The following is a 20701-nucleotide window of genomic DNA, read 5'->3' as shown; positions in this document are numbered from 1 at the left end:
CACCCTCCATTAATGATGACCTCATGAAGGAACATCTTGAGAAGCTGGATACCTTCAAGTCAGCCAGCCCTGACAGTCTATACCCCAGGGTACTCAAGGAGCTGGCAAGCACCGTAGCCCAGCTTCTGGCATGGATCTTTGAAAACTTCTGGAGCTCTTGTGTAGTGCCCGAAGACTGGAAGAAGGCCAACATGGTGCCTATCTTTAAGAAAGGGAGGAAAGTGGATCTAGCTAACTATAGGCCCATCAGCCTGACTTCTATCCTGGGGAAGATCTTAGAAAAAGCTCATTAAAGAGGCCATCCTTAGTGGACTGGCCGACGCCAACATCCTAAGGGATAGCCAGCATGGGTCTGTTGTGGGTAGGTCTTGCTTGACTAATCTCATTTCCTTCTACGACCAGGTGACCTATCACCTGGACAAGGGAGAAGAGATTGATGTCATACATCTTGACTTTGAAAAAGCCTTTGATCTGGTATCCCATGATCACCTCTTGGCAAAACTGGCCAATTATAGCCTTGAGTCCACCACGATCCACTGGCTGGGAAACTGGCTCCGTGGTCAGACCCAGAGGGTAGTAATTGATGGAAGTCAATCAACATGGTGTCCTGTGACCAGTGGGGTCCCCCAAGGCTCTGTCCTTGGACCCATATTGTTCAACATCTTCATTAATGATGTGAACATTGGAGTCAGGAGCGGACTGGCCAAGTTCGCTGATGACACCAAATTTGGGGCAAAGCATCCACACCAGAAGACAGGTGGGTGATCCAGGCTGATCTGGACAGGCTACACAAATGGGCAAATGAGAACCTGATGGTGTTTAACACTAAAAAAATGCAAGGTTCTCCACCTTGGGAAGAAAAACCTGCAGCTTCCTTATAGGCTCGGCAGTGCTACGCTGGCTAGCACTACAGAAGAAAGAGACTTGGGGGTCATCATTGACCACAAGATGAACATGAGCCTGCAATGTGATGCTGCAGCTAGTAAAGTGACCAAACCTCTGGCTTGCATCCATAGATGCTTCTCAAGCAAATCCTGCGATGTCATTCTCCCCTTCTACTTAGCCTTGGTGAGGCCGCAGCTGGAGTACTGCGTCCAGTTTTGGGCTCCATAATTCAAAAAGGATGTGGAGAAGCTTGAGAGAGTCCAGACAGGAGCCACCTGCATGATCAGAGGTCAGGAAAATAGACCTTACGACAAAAGGCTGAGCGCCATGGGGCTCTTTAGCCTGGAAAAGCGTAGGCTCAGGGGTGATCTGATGGCCACCTATAAGTTTATCAGGGGTGACCACCAGTATCTGGGGGAACGTTTGTTCACCAGAGCTCCCCAAGGGATGACGAGGTCAAATGGTCACAAACTACTGCAAGACCATTTCAGGCTGGACATAAGGAAGAATCTCTTTACTGTCCGAGCCCCTAAGGCCTGGAACAGCCTGCCATTGGTGGTGGTTCAAGCACCTACATTGAACACGTTCAAGAGTAAATTGGATGCTTATCTTGCTGGGATCCTATGACCCCAGCTGACTTCTTTCCCTTCGGGCGGGGGGCTGGACCCAATGATCTTCCAAGGTCCCTTCCAGCCCTAATGTCTACGAAATCTACCTGAAGTGGAGTTCAAAAGAGGATGGAGCTAGACTGTTCTCAGTGGTGGCAGATGACAGAACAAGGAGTAACGGTCTTGAGTTGCAGCAAGGGAAATTGAGGTTAGATATTAGGAAGAATTTTCTCACTAGGAGGGTAGTAAAACACTGAAACAGGTTACCCAGAGAGGTGTTAAACTCTCCATCCTTGGATGTTTTAAGGCCCAGCTAGACAAAGCCTTGGCTGGGATGATGGAGTTGGGGATGGTTCTGCTTTGAGCAGAGAACCTTGTGAGGCCTCTTCTAGGCCCCCTTACCAGCTCAGATGTACAATAACCTGGCAGGACTTTTCCTGCTGTTGTTCCTGGAAACTTGTGAGGAACTGGAAGTATAATGCATTTTTGCGTGTTAAGTGGTATTACAATTAAATAGTAAGCCAAGTTTGTTGTTTGTAGAGCCCCTGTTTGTTTTATAATTTAGAAAATATATAGTGGGTGAGGTAAGGGACTGTAAGAAGAAAGGGGCTGACTGTTGTAAAAGTCACCCTGGGACCCTGGATTCTATCCCTGGCTCTGCCACAGAGTTTCTTTGTAGTGGTGTAAAAGGGTGTGGACAGATACAATGCTTAGAACATCCTAAATACAGTTTAAACCCCAAGGGTCTAAATTTGCATGCCACTTAAGAATGTTTTTTTTCAAAAGCACACCAGGAAAATTGAGTACCGTTTTGAGCCAGTCCTTCTTGAACCAGATCGGAGTTACATGTGGACATAGATCATTCCGTACCTAGTGCCTTGCATGGGTTTGTGAGTGGTGAAAAGGAATGCAGGCAACGGGGCTGCTCTGAGATGTAGCCAGGACTCTCCTGCTCAAAGATATCTTGCTTACCAAGACCATAGTCTGCAGGGTAGGGAAACTGAACGTCTTTGCGATAGTTTCACTTCCCTGCTAGGGGCCCTGGGCAGGAGTCCCAGGCTCATTTGTGGCAAGAGGCGAGTGGCAGTAGGGTGAGCAGGACACCAGCCCCAGGCACTGACTATGGGGGTATCAGTATGGGCCCTGTCTCCCAGGAATCTTTGCCATGGCAGGAGCAACCCCAGGACCCTGTACTGGGGAGGGAGTTGAATGATGTCCCTTCTCAGGAGCTTTGCCGTGGCAGGCACAGGCCAGCCCTGGAGTGGGAGAGTGAACAGGGCACCAGGAACAGCCCTAGGAGAGCTGGGACCACTGCCTGTGTCGCAGCTGGCAGCAGCACAAGCAAATGAAGAGTGGAAAGCCTGGGCAGGTAAGAGTGCTCTCTATCCCCTCTTAGTCCCCTGCCCCCTTGCTTTCCAGTAATCTACCTCCCTTTTGCCCCAGACCATAGAAAAAAAAGCTTGTTACTCGTCTAGTGAATGGGCTGTGGGCTATGTGACCCCCTGCTTTTGCCTGCTGGCTGGGGGCTTAAGCCCCCCCAACCCAGAACTTGTATTGAAAAGCTGTTTGCCCTGAAAGCCATTCCTGCTACAGACCCTGGAGCTGTAGGATCCCAAGCTCATTTCCACATGTCATTTAAGCTGCCTGATCCTTCTGCTTGTGGTGGGTGGGTGGTTGTGCCTGTAATAATAAACATCTGTCCATTGCTGGGTGAGGCAGAGCCATTGCACAAAGGGGCAGTGAATAGAACAGCTGGGCTGTCAATTCCGTGCCCAGTGTGCAGTGAATTAGCCCAGTAACTGTTAATTGTTTCTCAATCACTGTGCTGCACCCTCTTGTTTTCTGCAGGTCCTTTAACTGAATCTGATTGAAGAGAGTCACAGCTCAGGAAAGCTTGTGCTTTGTCTATCTGCCTATCTACTTTGCCTAGTCTATAATGTGCAAATCAGCCTGCCTTCTACTGCACTCTTTCAGGCATCCCTGCCCCACAGGTTCTACCCTGCACACACATCTCTATTTGGTTGCTGCTGATGAAAGGTGCTTGAGCAGCTTTCTAGGGAAAGTTCTCTTAAAAACACAGTGAGAGGAAGAAACTGTGGGAAGTCCCAAAGCAGTCAGCCCCTGAGATGAAGAACTATGGGTCCCCTACCCCTTCTACACACACATGCCTGATCATCCTCCATCCCCAGTCTGGGTACTACCACACAGTTTGGTAATATGCAAGAAGTACAGGGATGGGCTGTTCAGGTGAAGCATACAGGAAAACTGAGACATGGGCCATGGGTTGGGTAGATGGCAGCGGTGGCAGTCTAGAAGCAGGGAACAAGAAAGTCCCTCACAACAGCTGGTGCCCCTTCCAACCCCACCACTCAGCTGACCTGAGATCCCACTACTTAGGGTTCATGGCAGGGAGGTGACATTGACCCCTTGCACTGCAATCCCATCCACCCCTTCAGCCCTCCACCATGCTCCCACCTCAAATTACCCTGGGCCGAATGGGGTCCATTTTACCAAAATTTATGTGGTGGACACCTGTGCACCCTTAGTCCCCCACATAGATTTTGGTAAGTGGTAACAATGTTCTTTATTAAATCCAATCAGTCTTTTTCAACTCAATGTTTTTGAGAAGGAGGAGCAGAAAACTGCAATTGCAGTCTTTCTTGGCATCCAACTAATCTTCCTCTCTCTCTCAGGGAATCCTGGGAAAACTCTGGGCATTGACTCCTGGAAGGCTTGATGGTTTGGGTACTCTACCACCCCAATGGTATTTTGGCAGCAGTGCAATCCCTAGAAGTCACAGTTCTACTTAGAACCCTTAACAGTATATGTGTGGACACTTCTGTCAAGGGACATTTGTAAACCAGTTCCCAATCAGTGACATTTTTTAAATGGTTCAAGTATTATGTCTCTGTATCCTGGGGCTGACGGTTAATGTTGTTACTTTCTGAGAGCCCAAAGTGAGACATCTTAGTTCTGGTTTGCAGACTTGCTGAAAATTCACAATTGTAAGTGAAGTCAGTGAGAACTGCACATTGAACATACAAAGTGCTCTGTAACCCAGTGAACTCTAGGCCTTTAGGTATCTCAAGTTGGGCAGCTACAAGTAGTTGACATTTTTAGTAATTTTAGCCTTTATTTTCTTTGCGCCTTAGTGCCTCATCTGTAAAATAGGGGAAATAATATCACCTCATCTTACAGAGGTTATGCTGAAAATAAATTGTGTGTGAGAAGCACTCTTATACTGCAGTCACATGGGTCATGGAAAAAAAAACCCATGGAATTAATCATTCTCTGTTCAATGAATTGTTTGGATAATCTGCAGTAAATAAAACATGAGAGCATGTATTAAGTGGATAAAAAATGAATAGCTCCCCACTCAGGAAGTACTGAGTAAAGGAGGGCTCCTATAAAAATAATAATATGGAATCATAATGCATACCTAAAGGGGGCAGAATTTAAGCTTGTGTAGACAGGGTGATAGTAATTGTCCTATCACTTTGCACTTTAACTTTCTTTAAATGTGTAATGATTTTTTTGGTTGCAACGAGGACAGGCTGAGATGTTAAAATGTGTTATGGGAAGAATGCAAGGACTTATTAGGGTGATTTCTTTTATTGCACCAGCTGTGTAATGGGATAGAGTTAGACAAGCTCTTGAATGCAAGACATTCTTCATCAAGTCATGGGAAGAGGAGGAACTGGCAGTAGCACTCTACTGGGACTAATAATTAAGTTTCCTTTTTTTTTGTAGGTAAACAGTCAATGGCTCATTCCCTGGATAAAAGTACTATCCAGAGAAAGAAAGGACATTTGTAAGAATGTGAATAAAATGTTGGTAAATTTACAGTTGTATTATTCATGGGGATTATATTGGAGAACCAACTCTACGCCCTGAGAAAATGTTTGAATGTATTATGAAGGTAAAATAAATCTCTAGTCCAAGAACCTGATGTAAGATTACGGTTTTATAATTGCAGAAGAACAGTGGAAACTTTAAGTCTTTGAGTAGAGACTTAAGGGTGCTGTGACTTTCTTTTAAGAATGTTGTGGGGTGCTGTGTAATATTTGCGCACATGTGTATAAACCCCTACATGAGTCACCAGAGAAACTTGAAGGTTTCAAATAGGAATCTGTAGCATCAAAAATATTCTGACCTGTTGTGGTTCTCCTGAGTTCTTCTAAGAGAAGAATTGCTATTATTTTTATATTAAAAAAAAAAGCAGATACTAAGAGCTGACATTTTTTGAGGGTGCCTTCAGTTTAAAAACATAGAGAACTACTGTCTTAGAGTGTTGGCAATACTGCTAGATATTGAGAAATGTGTATTAGACATTAGCGTTGAATACACAATATAATTATTTTCTTTTCCTCGTGGCCTGTTTTTGTCACGCATGTAAGATCACAAATATTTTCCATAAAAAAAAAAAACCTCTGGAACTTTATTTCTTTTAAAAGTTTGCAAAAGTTAAATATAATTGCAGGAAATGAAGAGCTGCTGGCTAATGAGACATCTCAGCCTGCTTGTGTACCAATATACAAAATGTGACGTGTATTATTTAGAATGTAAGAAATGTCATATTACTAGGTTAGACCATGGACAAAGTGGCAGAGTGGATAATGATGGGGAGGGTGAATAGGATATGCCCAGAATTTTCTACTCCCTGCTCCTCTCCCATTGCAGCTTCCAGCATTCAGAGGTTTAGACTCTTCTGATTCAGAGGTTGTGCCCCTATCAACTATTTAACTGTAGTGCTGTGTACTTAATCTCTTGATATATCAATGTTATTTCCAAAGCTTTCTGCATTACAATTACTGTTTTGCCTTTTGATTCCCACCCATTCCCACTATCATTCTAAAACTGACCACATAACATTGTTGATATATTTGCTGTACACATCACACCAAGCATTTCAGCAATAAGCAGCAACAGCTGTCCATGCAATTGAAAGAACATTTGCCAATGGGGAACAAACTGAATGGGCTAGGACTTTGACAGCTGTTACCCATGTTGCCATGGTAGAAATAACTGAAGAGGGGAGGGGTTGGGGATGTGTGGACTCTTCCATCCTCGAAGTTGTATCTTGCTTTTTTGCAAACTTGAGATTTTTCCTTAAACTTTCAAGACAGCTAAATTAGTTTGTATTAGATACATTGTATAATAACAAATGTTTATTGCTGTAGGGACCCCCTTGATTGTCTTTTGAGCTATTTCCACATTCTAGGTCTTCTCATCCCATAACAGATCCTAAAATTCTAGCACCCTCTCTTTGCCATCTACTGGCCTGCTTCCTGATACAATTGCTCCAAACCCATAAAAGCAACATTCGTTATCCTCCTAGCTCATCAGACATGGTGCAAGTGCCTTTTTGCTGTTCAAAGGCCTCTTGGACTAGATAAAGGAGCAATCCCTGAGGATCTGATCTAGCTCTTTGTAAATGTGTATGTGTTCTCATTATATTGTACTTTTATTACTCCAGGCCTTATAAGAACTTCAGTCTCTTTATACTCTTTTGACACTGCTTAATACTTTTCATGATGCTCAGCTCAAGCCATTTACTTGGACACACAATCATACACCAAGCTTAAGATTTAGGTCTGTTTGCTTGCTCTTAAACCTTTTCTTCTTCCAAGATAGATACAAAATCCCCATATTAAGGGAGGTAGCAGCAAGTGCATCAGATTCCTCTGAGACTTGACTGGCGACAAGACCACTTGAGAAATGGAACAGAAAAATGGACATTACTGGGGAAATAGTGCACATGAACTCACAGCAGCTGGTGCTTAGGAGTAAAATTTCTGACTTCTGATGCATTTGGTATGAGTAACACAGCATTCAGAAACCAGATCAGAAAAGCTTCCTCAACACTGTGGGACCTTAGTGGGAATTGTTTATACTGCTGGAAGTTTAAAGCCAGTAGTATCTCTCCATTAGGGCATCTCACAAAGATAACACTATGGTAGAAGTGGGTAGTCTTATTATGACCCTTGACAGGTTATATAAAAATAGATTCAAATTTTTGCTGTATTAAGATTTCCTTGGCAAGTTATGTAAATTCTGTTTCTCTTCCCTGTTCGTAAGACCAGGATACCACCACAGACATGCCTGCTTCAGAGCAAGGTAAGATGTTACTCCCATGCGGGTCAGACCAAGGGTCCAGGTAGCTCAGTAGCTTTGGGAGTGGATGCTATAGAGGGGCAGCTTACAGCAGCACAGTGCTAGCACGGCTAAGTTTAGAAACACGATTCTCAAGACGAGCCCAGATCTCAAAGAAGAACCCACAAGCCTGGCCTTGCTGAGTTGTTTTCGCAGTAGGAAAGTTGTTTCCATTTTTCTATTGGCCAAAAAGAGTGAGAAGTAAGAGCTGGCGGTTTTCCAGGCAGACTTCGAGTCCGTGGGGGGGAAGGGGCTGACCCTCCCTGGCAGCCCGCAGGGGCCCCACTGCTTGGGGGCAGGCCCGCCCCGGGGTGCGAGGCTAGGAAGAGCTCCTGCAGTCCAGGCCTGAGCGGGGATTTTCTGACCGACTAGTCGGCCGCGCGGCCGGCTCCGGCGGCCTCCACACAAAGGCCGACGCAGCCTGAAGCGCGCGGCTGTAACCGCCTCACTGAAATGTACACAGCCCCCCCGCCCCCGCGAGCAGGCCGGGGGGAGCGCGGCGCCGCTCCCGGACGGCAGCTGGTGCCCGGGCCCCGCAGGTACCGCGGGAAGCCCCCGCGCCCATTGACTGACAGGGGGAGCGGCCGGGCAGGCCCCGCCCTCAGCACGGCGGCGGCAGCGGGGCTGGGCGGTGCCTGGCGCCCTAGCGTCCCGGCCCCTTCCCTCCCTCCCCCGCCGGCGCAGCGCTGTGGTGAAGCCGCATTGTTTGTGCCGAGGGGGGAGGGGAGCGAGTGAGCGCCGAGCCTAGAGCCGGTCGGACCGCGCCAGCGCCGCGCCCCACGAATGCGCCCCCGCGCCCGGCCGCAGCAGCAGCCCAGCACCAGCTCTCCGCAGCCCGCTCCGGCCCCGGCCCCAGGCAGCAGCGCCGGCGGCGCCTCCGCCATTAGCCCGGCCGCCGCGTCGGCCCGCACGGGACAGGAGGAGCGGGGGGGGTCTGTCAGCCGCCCCGGCGGCTCCCACAGCGTGAGTGCGGGCGGGCGGGGGCGCGGGGATGGGGCAGGGGCCGGGGAGCGGGCCGGGCCACAACGGGCGGGCGGGGGTAGGGCGCCGCGCGAGCTGTTTTGTCAGGCGCCATGTTTGTGTGCGAGCGCTGCGGGGGGAGGGGGCTCGGGCCGTGCCGGGCAGGAACCATTCGCTGCGAGGCCGGGGGGAGGGGGCCGCGGGGGCGGGAGGAACCATCGGCGCGGAGGCGGGGGGTGGTGAGGGGAGGGAGCGCGTGGTTGGACGCTGCTGGGCGTGGGCCGGAAGTGCTGGCGCGGGGGGCGGGGTCACGGACGCCGGCAGGAACCATCCGTGGGGGGTGGGGAGGGGTCCTGCGGTTACCGGTACAGGCCCAGCTTCAGGCTCAGGAGGGGGTTTCTTCCGGGGTGCATGCGCTCTCTGGGGTGGCTCCTGGTTCCTCCTTGGGGGCATGTAAGGCCAGGTGAGAGGAGAGGGCTAGTGGCTATCCTCGTGTCCTGCTCTGTCACCGCCAGCAAAGACCTAGGGGCCAAAGGGTGAGGGCAGGGTGCAGGGTTGGAAAAGACCCTGACTGCCATTTGAGGAAGACCTAGAGCATTACCTTCCTCCCCTCCCCCCCCTCAACCTGCCTCCAGGATCATCCACTTCCTCAGTACCTTGAGAGGGAGTTGGGGGAGGTGTTTTCTCAGTACTGGAATATGTGAGAAAACAGTTTTATGCCTGCCTTTGTCCAGGGAGGTGCTTTCTCCACCATTAGAACAGGTGAGACAATGAGGAATGGGATGTGGATCAATCACACATGGGCTTTTTGATAGTCCCTCATAAAAAGCCATTGTTTGTCCTTTCCAATATGAGCTCAGAGGCAGGCAGCTTCGTGATCCGCATCCTTGGTGTTTGCAGGTATATTTATGGCTGTTTGGATACGGTCACTAGATGCTCCTTGGAGTTAGGGTTGCCTAATAAAACTTAATATTCACATATGGATCTGTTGCAACTAAATTAAACTAAAAATAAATCTGTCCTTTGCCTGTTTCATGCTTCACATTTGACTTGTGCTTAGGTGCTCAACCAAATGCAGCCCCTGGAGACTTGGAGTCTGGCCTGGGGGGGGCTCCCCATGGATCAGGAAATTAGGCAGTGGAGGAGCAGTAGCACTACTCCCTCTGCTCTCTGCTGCCAAAATCTCAGATTGTAGGGCAGGCTGGAGCCAGGTCACAACCCTTGCTCTACGCCACCAGATTGGGGCCAAGCTATGCCCCCTTCCCTCTGTCCGACTAGGGTTGTGGTCCCGCCACGCCCCTTCCTTCCACAGTCAAACCCCCTCACCCTGCACAGCTACTTTGGGGCTGAGTCATGACTCTTTTTTTCCACAGGGGCAGGTTGGGCTTGCTAAGTCATCTTTCTCTGCATAGCTGGGTTGGGGTCAGGCTGTCCCCCTCCCCACTCCGTGTGCCCAGATGGGGCCCCATTGCACCTGCCCGTGTTGTTGGATTGGGTCCCTGCAAAGGGATTGGGCACTGCTCATCCTGCCTTCCAGCCAAGAAGATTTGGCACCACTGTATTTGAAAACGAAACCTGACTGGTTCATCTTGGGTTTACATATGAATGGGTTCAAAACACTGCAGAAGGAAGTTGAAATATATGTGGGTTTTTATTGAAACATAAATTGGGGTCATCATAGAAGTTACGTGTCCTTGGATTCTAGCCTGTCCTGTGATGTATGGGAACTATATTTGGGGCACAATTAAATGGTCAGTACCTCTATATTATATTGAGTTATTGGGCCTGTTATAGGAAGTGTTAGTTAAATCTTCTTTGGTATAAATTCAGTTTGGTTAATGAAGTGCTAATGTACAAAATGAAACAAAATGGTTCAGGAAGACCCATAAAAGGAGGGAAAACTTTAGTTGTTTACTTGTTCATTATCTAGACATGATGAAAGTTATATGTTGCCCTGTAGTGATTGCTAGAAATAGGCTGGATCTGAGTTAAATTTACCTTTAATATGGTTGTAGACTTTGCTTAGTTTATTGTTTTCTAAAGTAACACTGTTACACTTACCAAGAAAACAAAACAAATGGAGACTTTTTTTTTTTTTAAGTTTGGAAAATGGGGCCAGATTTAGGAGTTAGGAGATGCTAAGTAGATGATATGCATTCCTGCTCCTTCCTTTTCCTTAATCATGCTTTCCCATCTTGCCTTTATGCTACAAATAATCAAGTATGTGACTTTATGTAGGTAAACATCTGACGGTAGGAAAAATTATTTTAAAACTTGTCAGATGAGCAGGTCTGGTCTGAAATGCAAATGTGCAAAAAACACTATTTTTAGTAATCCTTTGAAAAATGAGCTGTGTATAGGTAGACCAGTGTTCTAAATTTGTTCATCTTATGTGGTAAATGTATGTTGTACTGTGTATTATATGTCTTTCTATAGCAATTTGTATTAAGTAGAATTAGTAGTAAAAATAGAAGCTGATGGCAGCAGTTCACATGTATGAAAACATGCAGAGTAGTAAATTTTTTGGGACAGGGATAGCAACTGGGTGTTTGGGGATAGGTAGGAACAGAAGTGTAGAAAGGACATACTTTTCAGATCTAGGCATGTGTGCATCCTTGTGACTCTTTATAAAGAGTAAGTGTGCAATTTATGTAAGGTATGATAAATATCTACAAAGACCATAAACGTTTAAAAATAAATAAAACTATATAATCTTTTTTCCATCCATATTCTTTTTGTAAACATATTTATGGAATAGAATTTTCCTCTGATGTTGAATCAGCTAGACCACGAAAACAGACTTGTTTTTCTTAAAGCTAAAGATAAATAACCATTAGCAATTTTATATTGGTGTCATTAATTCTGTTATAGTATGCCACAAGCTTAATACTGTAGTAGGTGGGTTTTGGAAACAGTTTTTGGGCCATTATCAAATTGGTACATCTTGATTCCACCCTTAGGTAGTTGTTGATATTTGGCAGAAGCAAAAATCTGTCCACCAAGCTATAGTCTGCATAGTTTTTGTGATGTTTCGACTCATTGCTTGAGTGATTTTTTTAAATTTAGCAAAGTAGGTGAAATTCATTTCAAGAGTCTGATCAAGACAGGGATTTTTTTGAGTAATTCCCAAACTCTGCTAGTCATTAAGCCAGAGTCAGTTTTCAAATCCATACTAGTCATTGACATATATATGCATGAAGTTAAAGTGTGTATCTGTGTGTATATTGGAAAGGTTTTTACTAGATGACTTGTTCATAATTTATGAGATAAATATTTACCATTCAGTATAGTAATTGTGGCTATAATTTTAGGTAATCGTTACCAAATGAGGAGGAAAGGAAGATGTCATCGAGTATCTGCAGCAAGACATTCTTCTTCCCCATGCAGTATTAAACACTCCCCAACACGAGAAACCTTGACATATGCTCAAGCTCAAAGAATGGTTGAAATAGAAATTGAAGGTCGCCTGCATAGGATCAGTATCTTTGATCCACTAGAGATTATTTTAGAAGATGATGTTACTGCCCAGGAAATGAGTGAATGCAACAGCAATAAAGAAAACAGTGAGAGGCCACCCGTTTGTTTGAGAGCCAAACGGCATAAAAATAACAAAGTAAAAAAGAAAAATGAAGCTCTTCCAAGTGCACATGGTATACCCACTTCAACAAGTCCCCTTCCGGAACCAAAAGTACGGATTGTTGAATACAGTCCACCTTCTGCCCCTCGTAGACCTCCTGTTTATTATAAATTTATTGAAAAGTCATCAGAAGAACTTGACAATGAAGTGGAATATGACATGGATGAAGAAGATTATGCGTGGTTAGAAATAATAAATGAAAAACGAAAAAGTGATGGAGTGTCAGTTGTGTCACAAAATATGTTTGAATTCCTTATGGACAGGTTCGAGAAAGAGTCTTATTGTGAGAACCAAAAACAAGGTGATCATCAGTCTTTAATTGATGAAGATGCAGTGTGTTGTATATGCATGGATGGTGAATGTCAGAACAGCAATGTAATTCTGTTTTGTGATATGTGTAATTTAGCAGTACATCAGGAGTGCTATGGGGTGCCATATATACCTGAGGGCCAGTGGCTCTGTAGACACTGTCTGCAGTCCCGGTCTCGGCCTGTAGACTGTGTGCTATGCCCGAACAAGGGAGGTGCCTTTAAAAAGACTGATGATGACCGTTGGGGACATGTTGTGTGTGCTTTGTGGATTCCAGAAGTTGGATTTGCCAATACAGTTTTTATTGAGCCAATTGATGGTGTCAGGAACATTCCCCCAGCCAGATGGAAGTTAACATGCTACCTCTGTAAACAGAAAGGAGTTGGTGCCTGTATCCAGTGCCACAAAGCAAACTGCTATACAGCATTCCATGTGACATGTGCTCAAAAGGCTGGGTTGTATATGAAAATGGAACCTGTAAAAGAACTAACAGGCAGTGGGACAACATTCTCTGTAAAAAAGACTGCCTATTGTGATGTACATACTCCACCAGGTTGCACACGGAGACCTCTAAACATTTATGGCGAAGCTGAAATGAAAAATGGCATGTGTAGAAAAGAGGGATCAGTCAGAACTGCTAGGTCCACATCAAAAGTCAGAAAAAAGACAAAAAAGGCCAAGAAAGCAGTGGTTGAACCCTGTACAGTTATGCCAACAGTATCTGCTCCTTATATTCCCCCTCAGAGGTAAGCAAACCATCAAATAAAAACTTTATCCAGAATTAGCTATCTTTCATTTTAAATGAACTTTTTCGATGCAGATTTTATAGATAAAAAACAAATGAAAGTTTGAGAAACTGTCTAGAAAGGACCTATTTAAAGGGAAAACAGATGTGTTCTTGATGCACAGATTTACACATTGCATATCTTTTGGCATGAGTAATTTAAAAAGGCATGCATGCAATTTTCTGTAAAAATTGCAGGCTAGGTTCTCTTCCCACCCTGTTTCCACTGTCAGACCCAACAGTTTTGTTTTGCTCAGTAGTTTTGTGCTGCCTATTTAATTTATATACCTAGGCTCCCTGTCATAGCATGGTTTAAAAAAATAACATTTTACTAAACTTAACTTTGAGAAATTTGAGGAAATTACTTAGTTATCAGCTTAAATTTATGCATGGGCTTAAATGGTTTCCTGAATTTGGGTCTGAGTTTTCAAACTGAGCCAGACTTCAGGGCACCACCATGAACATTATTCTAGTCCATGAGGGCATTCTTTATCTAGACAACATTCTGCATTGATAATACCTTATTCTTACTGTGTCAGGTATTTAGGTACTATGGTACTGCTCCATGAATGGGTCATAGATACGCTCTTTCCTTTGAAAGGTGAGAAGGAGAAGTGAGCTTACGTGTAAAATTTAAAGACTGCTTAATTAGAATAACATATTGGAATGATAAACTTTCATACCAAGATTGGCTTATAAATGTAATTTTGGACCACCGGTAGCATATTTTGTTAAAAAACCCGACAGTAAACTTAACAGGACGTGGAACCAGGACATGTAACAAGTGGAACAGAAAGTACTCTGGAGCCATTTCTTGGGAAGACTGTGGATGGTCATTTAAAAGCTGCTAAATTCATTCTTTTATTTTACAGTGCAGTAATGTTCATGAAGTTTAGAAAGACTTTTGGGCTATGCAGATTCCTTTTGAGTAATTAAGCAGTCACTAGTAGTACACTATAATTTAATATGTCATCTAGATGAGATCTTTAGTCATGGGACCAAATGATTTGCATGATAAAATTGGCTTACGTGAAGTATAGTTTGATGATTAAAATTTTAGGCATTTGGTTTAAGAATTTTTTTGTATTGTGGAGAAATTAAATTCATAAGAAGGTAAATAGTATTGATCCCACTGTTGTTTAATTTAACTTCAGATTTATAATTATGTATATTAGAAACTCCTGTAGTTGTGAACTTTGATCTTGTGTTGTTTTTATCTGTCCATCTATTTGATGCAATGAAAATTGTACAGGTGTGTTGATTTCCATGCTGCAGGAGCTTATAATATGCACAGACATAACTATGGAATGAAATAGAGCTAAAATAAGGATGAAGCAGTCTTCCTGCTCTGAAGTGCTCTTATAAGTACCTATATTTTAAAAAGAATCACTGATATGCTGGCAGCCTGTTTTAGCTACAGTTCAGATTAATGGCAGACTGGTCATTTTAGAAAAACAGATGCTTCAGAATGGTCCTTCCAAGATGCTTTCAAGGGTGTTCTCCAATCCTTACCATTGTTTTTTGAAAGAGAATTGCTCTGTTGTTTTTCTGTAGGCAAAAAAAACAGACACAAAACCGTGAAAGCTACAAGTTGACATTTTCCAAGGGGTGCCTTGCATCTAACAAGGAGTACCTTCATTCTAAAAAGTTTGAAAATTGGTGTTATAAACAATACATGCTACTTGAAAGGTGTGACTAAGCTATAGATGCTGGATTGTTGAAATTAGTCAAATTACTCTACATGAATAATGGTGATTGAAACTAGGTCACTTTTTAAATTATGATTTTGATTAACTTGCATATAAGTATTTAACTACGTGGTTTGGACAGTCTGTTTTACAGTGTACTCATGTTGGGTGATTACTAGTGAAATGGAATTATTTCTGCTGCTTGAATATGTAACTAAAATTTTAACTCAAAATAATAATGAGTAACAAGTGCTCTTGTTTATGCATGATTGCTCATGGAAGATTGTTTTGTAAGCATGCCTATCTGGCTGGTTCCATACAGTTTTCCTAAGAAAGGCTTACAAATAGCAAATAAAGAGGGTGTAGGAGTTAAAACAGTCTGTCTTAAACCATGATTCAAATTTTGAACTAATGTTCTCTATGTACAATACAGTTACTACACGAGCTGTTAAAGGTAAAAATCATGAAGGCAAGGACATAATAAAGGTGTGAAGTAGTAGATGGTAGGGAATTTGGGGTAGTGTTATGATAAGAACGAAGAGTTTTAAAAGTCAATGTAGTGAAATATGAGGAAGACACAAAGGTGGTATGTTGTTCAAAGCCAGGCATTTCATTGCTAGATTCCAGAGACTTTTTTCAGCCTTTGTTCCCAGCTTTGTTCTGTTTCATAAGTTACTGGACAGTAAAATGGTCACTGGGGCCTTGGACCCACTGCCAGAAACATAATTTCTGGTCTGGGTTTCAAAATGGTATAACTTTAAAATGATTTGGAGGTAAGTTTGTAGTATAAATTTCTTGGCTTGTGTGATGTATTCCCTTCTCTCTCCCTACCCTTCTGCATTCACCAGGTCCAAAGTAGGAAGGTGTTTAGTTCAGTAAAACTAATCTCTCAATAGAAAAGTGTATTTATTTCGTTTGTTTGCTATTCTTGATTGTTGAAAGATGGACCAATTTTGTGGCAGCCCAAAATCTCCATGGTCTGGCCTCTCTTGCCTGAAGGTTAAATGCTACAGGAATTAAAACCCTTTTAAAGATGTACGTATTGGTTATCAGTACAGTACAGTCGCAACTTACGCATATTTAACTTGCGCGAATTCAGCTTTATGGGCCTGGCTGCTGGGGCTGGCCGCTGGGTGCCGCCCGGGGCATGGCGCTTAGTGCGGCGCCACATGGTATTGCCTGCATGTGCTGGCATGCCTGGGGGGCTCACACTCAGCTGGCCGCCTTGTCCGGGCCCGGTGGCGGCTACTCGGTGTTGAGCCTGGCAATTTCAGCTGTATGCGCTGACTTCGGAACATACCCCCCGCATAAGATGCGATTGTACTGTATTATAGTTCAGTTTGCAACTGTCTTCATTTTAAATGTCTTCTTTTTTTGGTCTGTCTTTACCTGTTTCTCAATTGGAACTGAAACTTAACAAGCCTTGCTTTTCTAGAGTTTGAGGAAAAGTAATTAAAATATGAGAAAAGGAAAATATGTGCCTCATCTGTGCTTCAGCCTAATCTGCAGAGATGCTGAGCAGGCATGTGTAAGTCAGTGGGACTTTTTTAATTTCTTGCTCAAGATTATTTCAGGTAAAGAGTTTTTAGTCAGCTGGCATATACCTGATCTTCGATGGGGGAGTCCCTTGCTGACACTATGAGAGGAGAAAAATCAAAATTCAAGGTTCTGGGGAAAATATCCCCAGAATACAGTCACTTGCTGAAACTAGTAAAATGTAAATGAGCTAAGAGAGGAGACAGACCTGCCCCCTACTGATGTACCCCTAGATTTGTAACTTCAGTGCATTAACTTATTTTTATACTAAAGCTTTAGAAAATAAGGGATAGAAGGAACCTCAGGAGGTCATCTAATCAATCTGCTCCTTAAGGCAGGATCATCTTTGCCTAAATGTCTATTCTGCTCTTAAAACCTTCCAAGGATGGACATTCTACAACTTCTGTAGGTAGTCCATTGCAATGCTCAACCACCCTTATAATAAAACAGTTCTTCCTAATATCTAAAGTAAGTTTCCCTTGCAGCAATTTAAAATGGTTACTTCTTGTCTCATTTTCTGTGATGACTTCATTCTCTTTGTAATTACACTTCAGGTATTTGAAGACCATTGTCATATCCAATTTAAGTTTTTTTTCTTCTCTAGATTAAATAATCACAATTCTCCCAACCCTTTCTCACAAATTATGTTTCTTAGATTTCTAATAGTCTCTGTTGCTTTCCACTTGCTGAACTCATTCTAATTTGTCCACATCTTCCTTAAAGTGTGGTGCGCAGAACTGGAAGTTGTGCTCTAGAGGCATCACCAGTACTGAACGGCGTGAAAGAAATGCCTCTCTTGAGTTTTGAATAGTTCCTGTTAACACACCCAATATGCTTTTGTGTTTTATAGTGTAACAAGTCCACTGTTGGCTCATATTCTGTGTATGGTGCACTGTAACCCTGAAATCCTTTTCTGTAGTACCCCAAGTACTTGTCTTCAGACCATTTTTTTCCAATTTATCTAAGTCATTCTGAATCCTAAGTGTACCCTTCAGTCTCTGCAGCTCTACCGAATTTGGTTTCTTCTGCAAATTTGCTAAGCAAGCATTCAGTCCCAATGTATTCATTAGTGATTTGGAAGATAAATGATGCTGGACCCAGAGCAGACCCTTAGGAAATCCAACTTGATATCTTCTCCCAAGTAGATATAGAGCAGTGGTTTGAACCTTTTTTTCATTTTTGGACCCCTAAGCAATTTTGAATGAAGGTGCAAACAGATTTGGAAATTTTGAACAGAGGTGTTGACCCCTTTGAATTGTAAGTGTGGGTATTCACATACTTTTGATTGATCATAGTCATCTCTTGCAGACCTCTTGGATATAAGCTGTGGAACCCAAGGGGTCTGCAGATCATAGGCTGAAAACCATTGATATAGAGCAGTTAATAAGATGCGTCTTTGATCCAACCAATTATGTATTATTCACTTCACAATAGCTTCATCTATACTGTATACCTTTAGTTTGCTAATTAGTGTCATGCTAGATTGTGTCAAAAACCATGCTGAAATTAGGTATATCCCATCTGCTGCTCTCTCTCCCACCCACGGAGCCCATCACCTTATCATAGAAGGAAATCAGATTGTCTCTGAATGAACCTGTATCTTGTTATCTATCCTCTAGGTCAGTGGTTCTCCACCTTTTTTAAATTCAAAGCACCCCTCCATAATTATGTGCATTGAACAGCACCCCATTAAAAAACTAATTTATTGTAGTGTGTACTTCCTTCCAGAGGCAGCCGGGCATTGGAGGAGAAACGGCAAGGCAGAGATAAGCCTGAGCTTGTGTTTATCTGCTTATCTCCTCAGTCTGCAGCTCTCTTCAAAGGTTTTGTGGCATTCCAGTTTGCTGTGGCACTCTGGTTGAGAACTGCTGCTCTAGGTGTTTAAAAATAGCTTCTTTGATGACTTGTTCCGTGGTCTTTCCAGGTACTGAGATCAAACTGAATGGTCTCTGGTTTCCTCAATCCTCTTTTTTCTTGAAGATAGAAATGGTATTTACTCTTTTCTAGTCATCCAGCACCTTACCCAACCTCCACAAGTTCTCAGAGGTTGTAGCCAATGACTCTGTAATTACCTTGGCCTGTACCTTGCATATTCTGAGATGCATCCTGTCCAGCTTCTCTTGAGTGGTGGGTAACCTTCTCTTCTGTTACCCCAGGTTGCTTATCTTCTTCCCTATCATGTGTCATCTTTGTTCATGAAGACCGAAGAAGAAAAGACATAAAATACCTTAGTCTTCTCTGCATTTGGTAAAGTGTTTTACGTATTTTTTGGTCAGCTTGTTACGTCTGGCATATTTATAGAATGCTTTTTTTTGCTGCATTTTATGTCTCTTGTTAGCTGTGTTTCAGTACATACATTTGTCTTCCTGATATTTTTCTCCCTGGTGACCAGGCAGTTCTCTTCCTCCCTGGCAATATGGGCAAGTTTCCACTTCTTGTGACAGGGGAGCTGGTAGCAACCTCCTGTATTAAATAAAACTGACTCTTTTGATTAAGAGTAAGTTTTAAAAGATGGATATAATCTTTTCTTTATAAAAGTCTTGTGCTTCTATTTTTTTTACAACAGCAAAAGAATCCCCTCAGGTTGTGAACCATATCTCTGCCTTGTGAAATCCCATTTGGCTTTTGGTGAAATATAAACTCTGGAAAATTGTCTATCCTGTTGCTTTTGTTGCCTAGCAAATTCTGGAAGCCAGGGGGGAAATACATTTTGGTACAAGAGGTAATGCTGCTTCCACAGCTGTTGCATACTGTTGGAGGTTAAAGGTGTCAGAACAGCTGCATTTGGGAACTTTTCCACCCAGACTAACAGGTGGTTCAAGGAAAGTGGGCCAGGTACCCCCAAAAGATGTATACTGTCCTCCATTCTTTGCATCACATACACCAAGGCAGTCAGTTCTTACCTTAATCCTTAATATGGCTGTCTTCCTTGGCTATTGCAATATAGTTCTGTAGCTCTCCATGTTGCCATGCCAAGGTTCATGGATATTATTGAAGGGTATCCTAAGTATTGTGAACTTCAGTATTTCTGAAGAAAAAATACTGTCATAAGGTAGATGCTACACTGCCCTATGAGAAGATTTATTCAAGATGCCACGAAAGCTTTGAGTAGGTTATGGACTAGAAAAATAGATCAGTTGAGAACAGCAACTGGATGACCTACTAAATTAGTTGAAGTGAATGTTTAAAATCACTTTCTTAAAACTATTATATAGTGTAATGTTGTTATATAGTTTAAATTATTAGGTAAAACTATTATGTAGAATCCTCCATGTGTGTAGATATCAAAGCTAGAGTTGTTTTTGCATAATACTAACAGATACTATGTCAGTGTGACAAGAAGATAATTTTGCTTAAGACTATATCAAAATAATATTGATTATTACTTTAGTTGATGGTACCGTAAACAAATCTAAAGATGAATACTGATATTACTGTCCATTAGTCATTTATCATCCACTTTGGATGAATGCATCACTACTGAAAAATGCAAAATGTTAATATGGGTTTACAAAAGAGCCAAGAGGAGCATATCACGTCTTGTAGGCATCTCTGATAGTTAAACATATCCACTTAACTAATGAGCAGTTTTGCAAAACGCTGTAAATACTGAATATCTGTAGAACAATTGAGTTTAAAAGAAAGAGTAATTGGATAACCAATTACTGAAACACAATTGGAGCCTCTGAAAAAGAAAGGACTTTGGTTATTAAGGAAGAACAGTTTGCTTTTATGTTTCACCAAGTTGATGACCTTTTTGGTAGGTATGTTATACTGTTTTCTGAAGGCACTGTCCTTTTCCTCATGGTTAAATAGGTCACATTATTTTGCTTTGAGCAAGAAAAATGTTATCAGCTAGTGATAATTAGATTAATCTCAATGATAGTTTAAAAATGGGAGAGGAACTTTTAAACATCTTTTAAAACTGATTTAACATGACCGTGTGAATAGATTCATCTTTGAAATTAGCCTTAAATAGTAACAATAAAACTTTTTTCATAGCACAGTCTGTTTTGTAAAAGTTTGATGAAATTGGTTGGGTGGAAGTGTGTTCTTATGTGTGATTCTGAAAACGTGCACTACTAAGTTTATTTTAACCTTCTATGAAGATCCTGTAGACTGAAATGATCATCATCTGACT

General features: G+C 42.9%; 1 protein-coding gene across 5 annotated transcripts in view; it reads left to right on the top strand.

Annotated features, from left to right (window-relative positions):
* The window catches only part of BRD1 (bromodomain containing 1), a 112501-nt gene that overhangs the window by 15606 nt on the left and 76194 nt on the right, over positions 1 to 20701 (top strand). For 2 of the 5 annotated variants that reach the window (XM_090042110.1, XM_090042108.1), the window contains exons 1-2: positions 8257 to 8609; positions 11918 to 13298. In XM_090042110.1, the coding sequence (XP_089898236.1) occupies positions 11932 to 13298 (1367 nt within the window). In that variant the 5' untranslated portion in view covers positions 8257 to 8609; positions 11918 to 11931. Of the gene's footprint in view, positions 1 to 8252; positions 8610 to 11917; positions 13299 to 20701 lie in introns of those variants that run through there. The other 3 variants (XM_090042111.1, XM_090042109.1, XM_090042112.1) reach the window with 3 other exon arrangements.

The sequence above is a fragment of the Crocodylus siamensis genome, chromosome 4 (assembly GCF_052110815.1).
Source record: "Crocodylus siamensis isolate JL-2025a chromosome 4, ASM5211081v1, whole genome shotgun sequence".
In the NCBI taxonomy this organism is placed as follows: domain Eukaryota; kingdom Metazoa; phylum Chordata; order Crocodylia; family Crocodylidae; genus Crocodylus; species Crocodylus siamensis.
The sequence above is the reverse complement of the archived record's forward strand: the minus strand, read 5'-3'. Positions and strand labels throughout refer to the sequence as shown.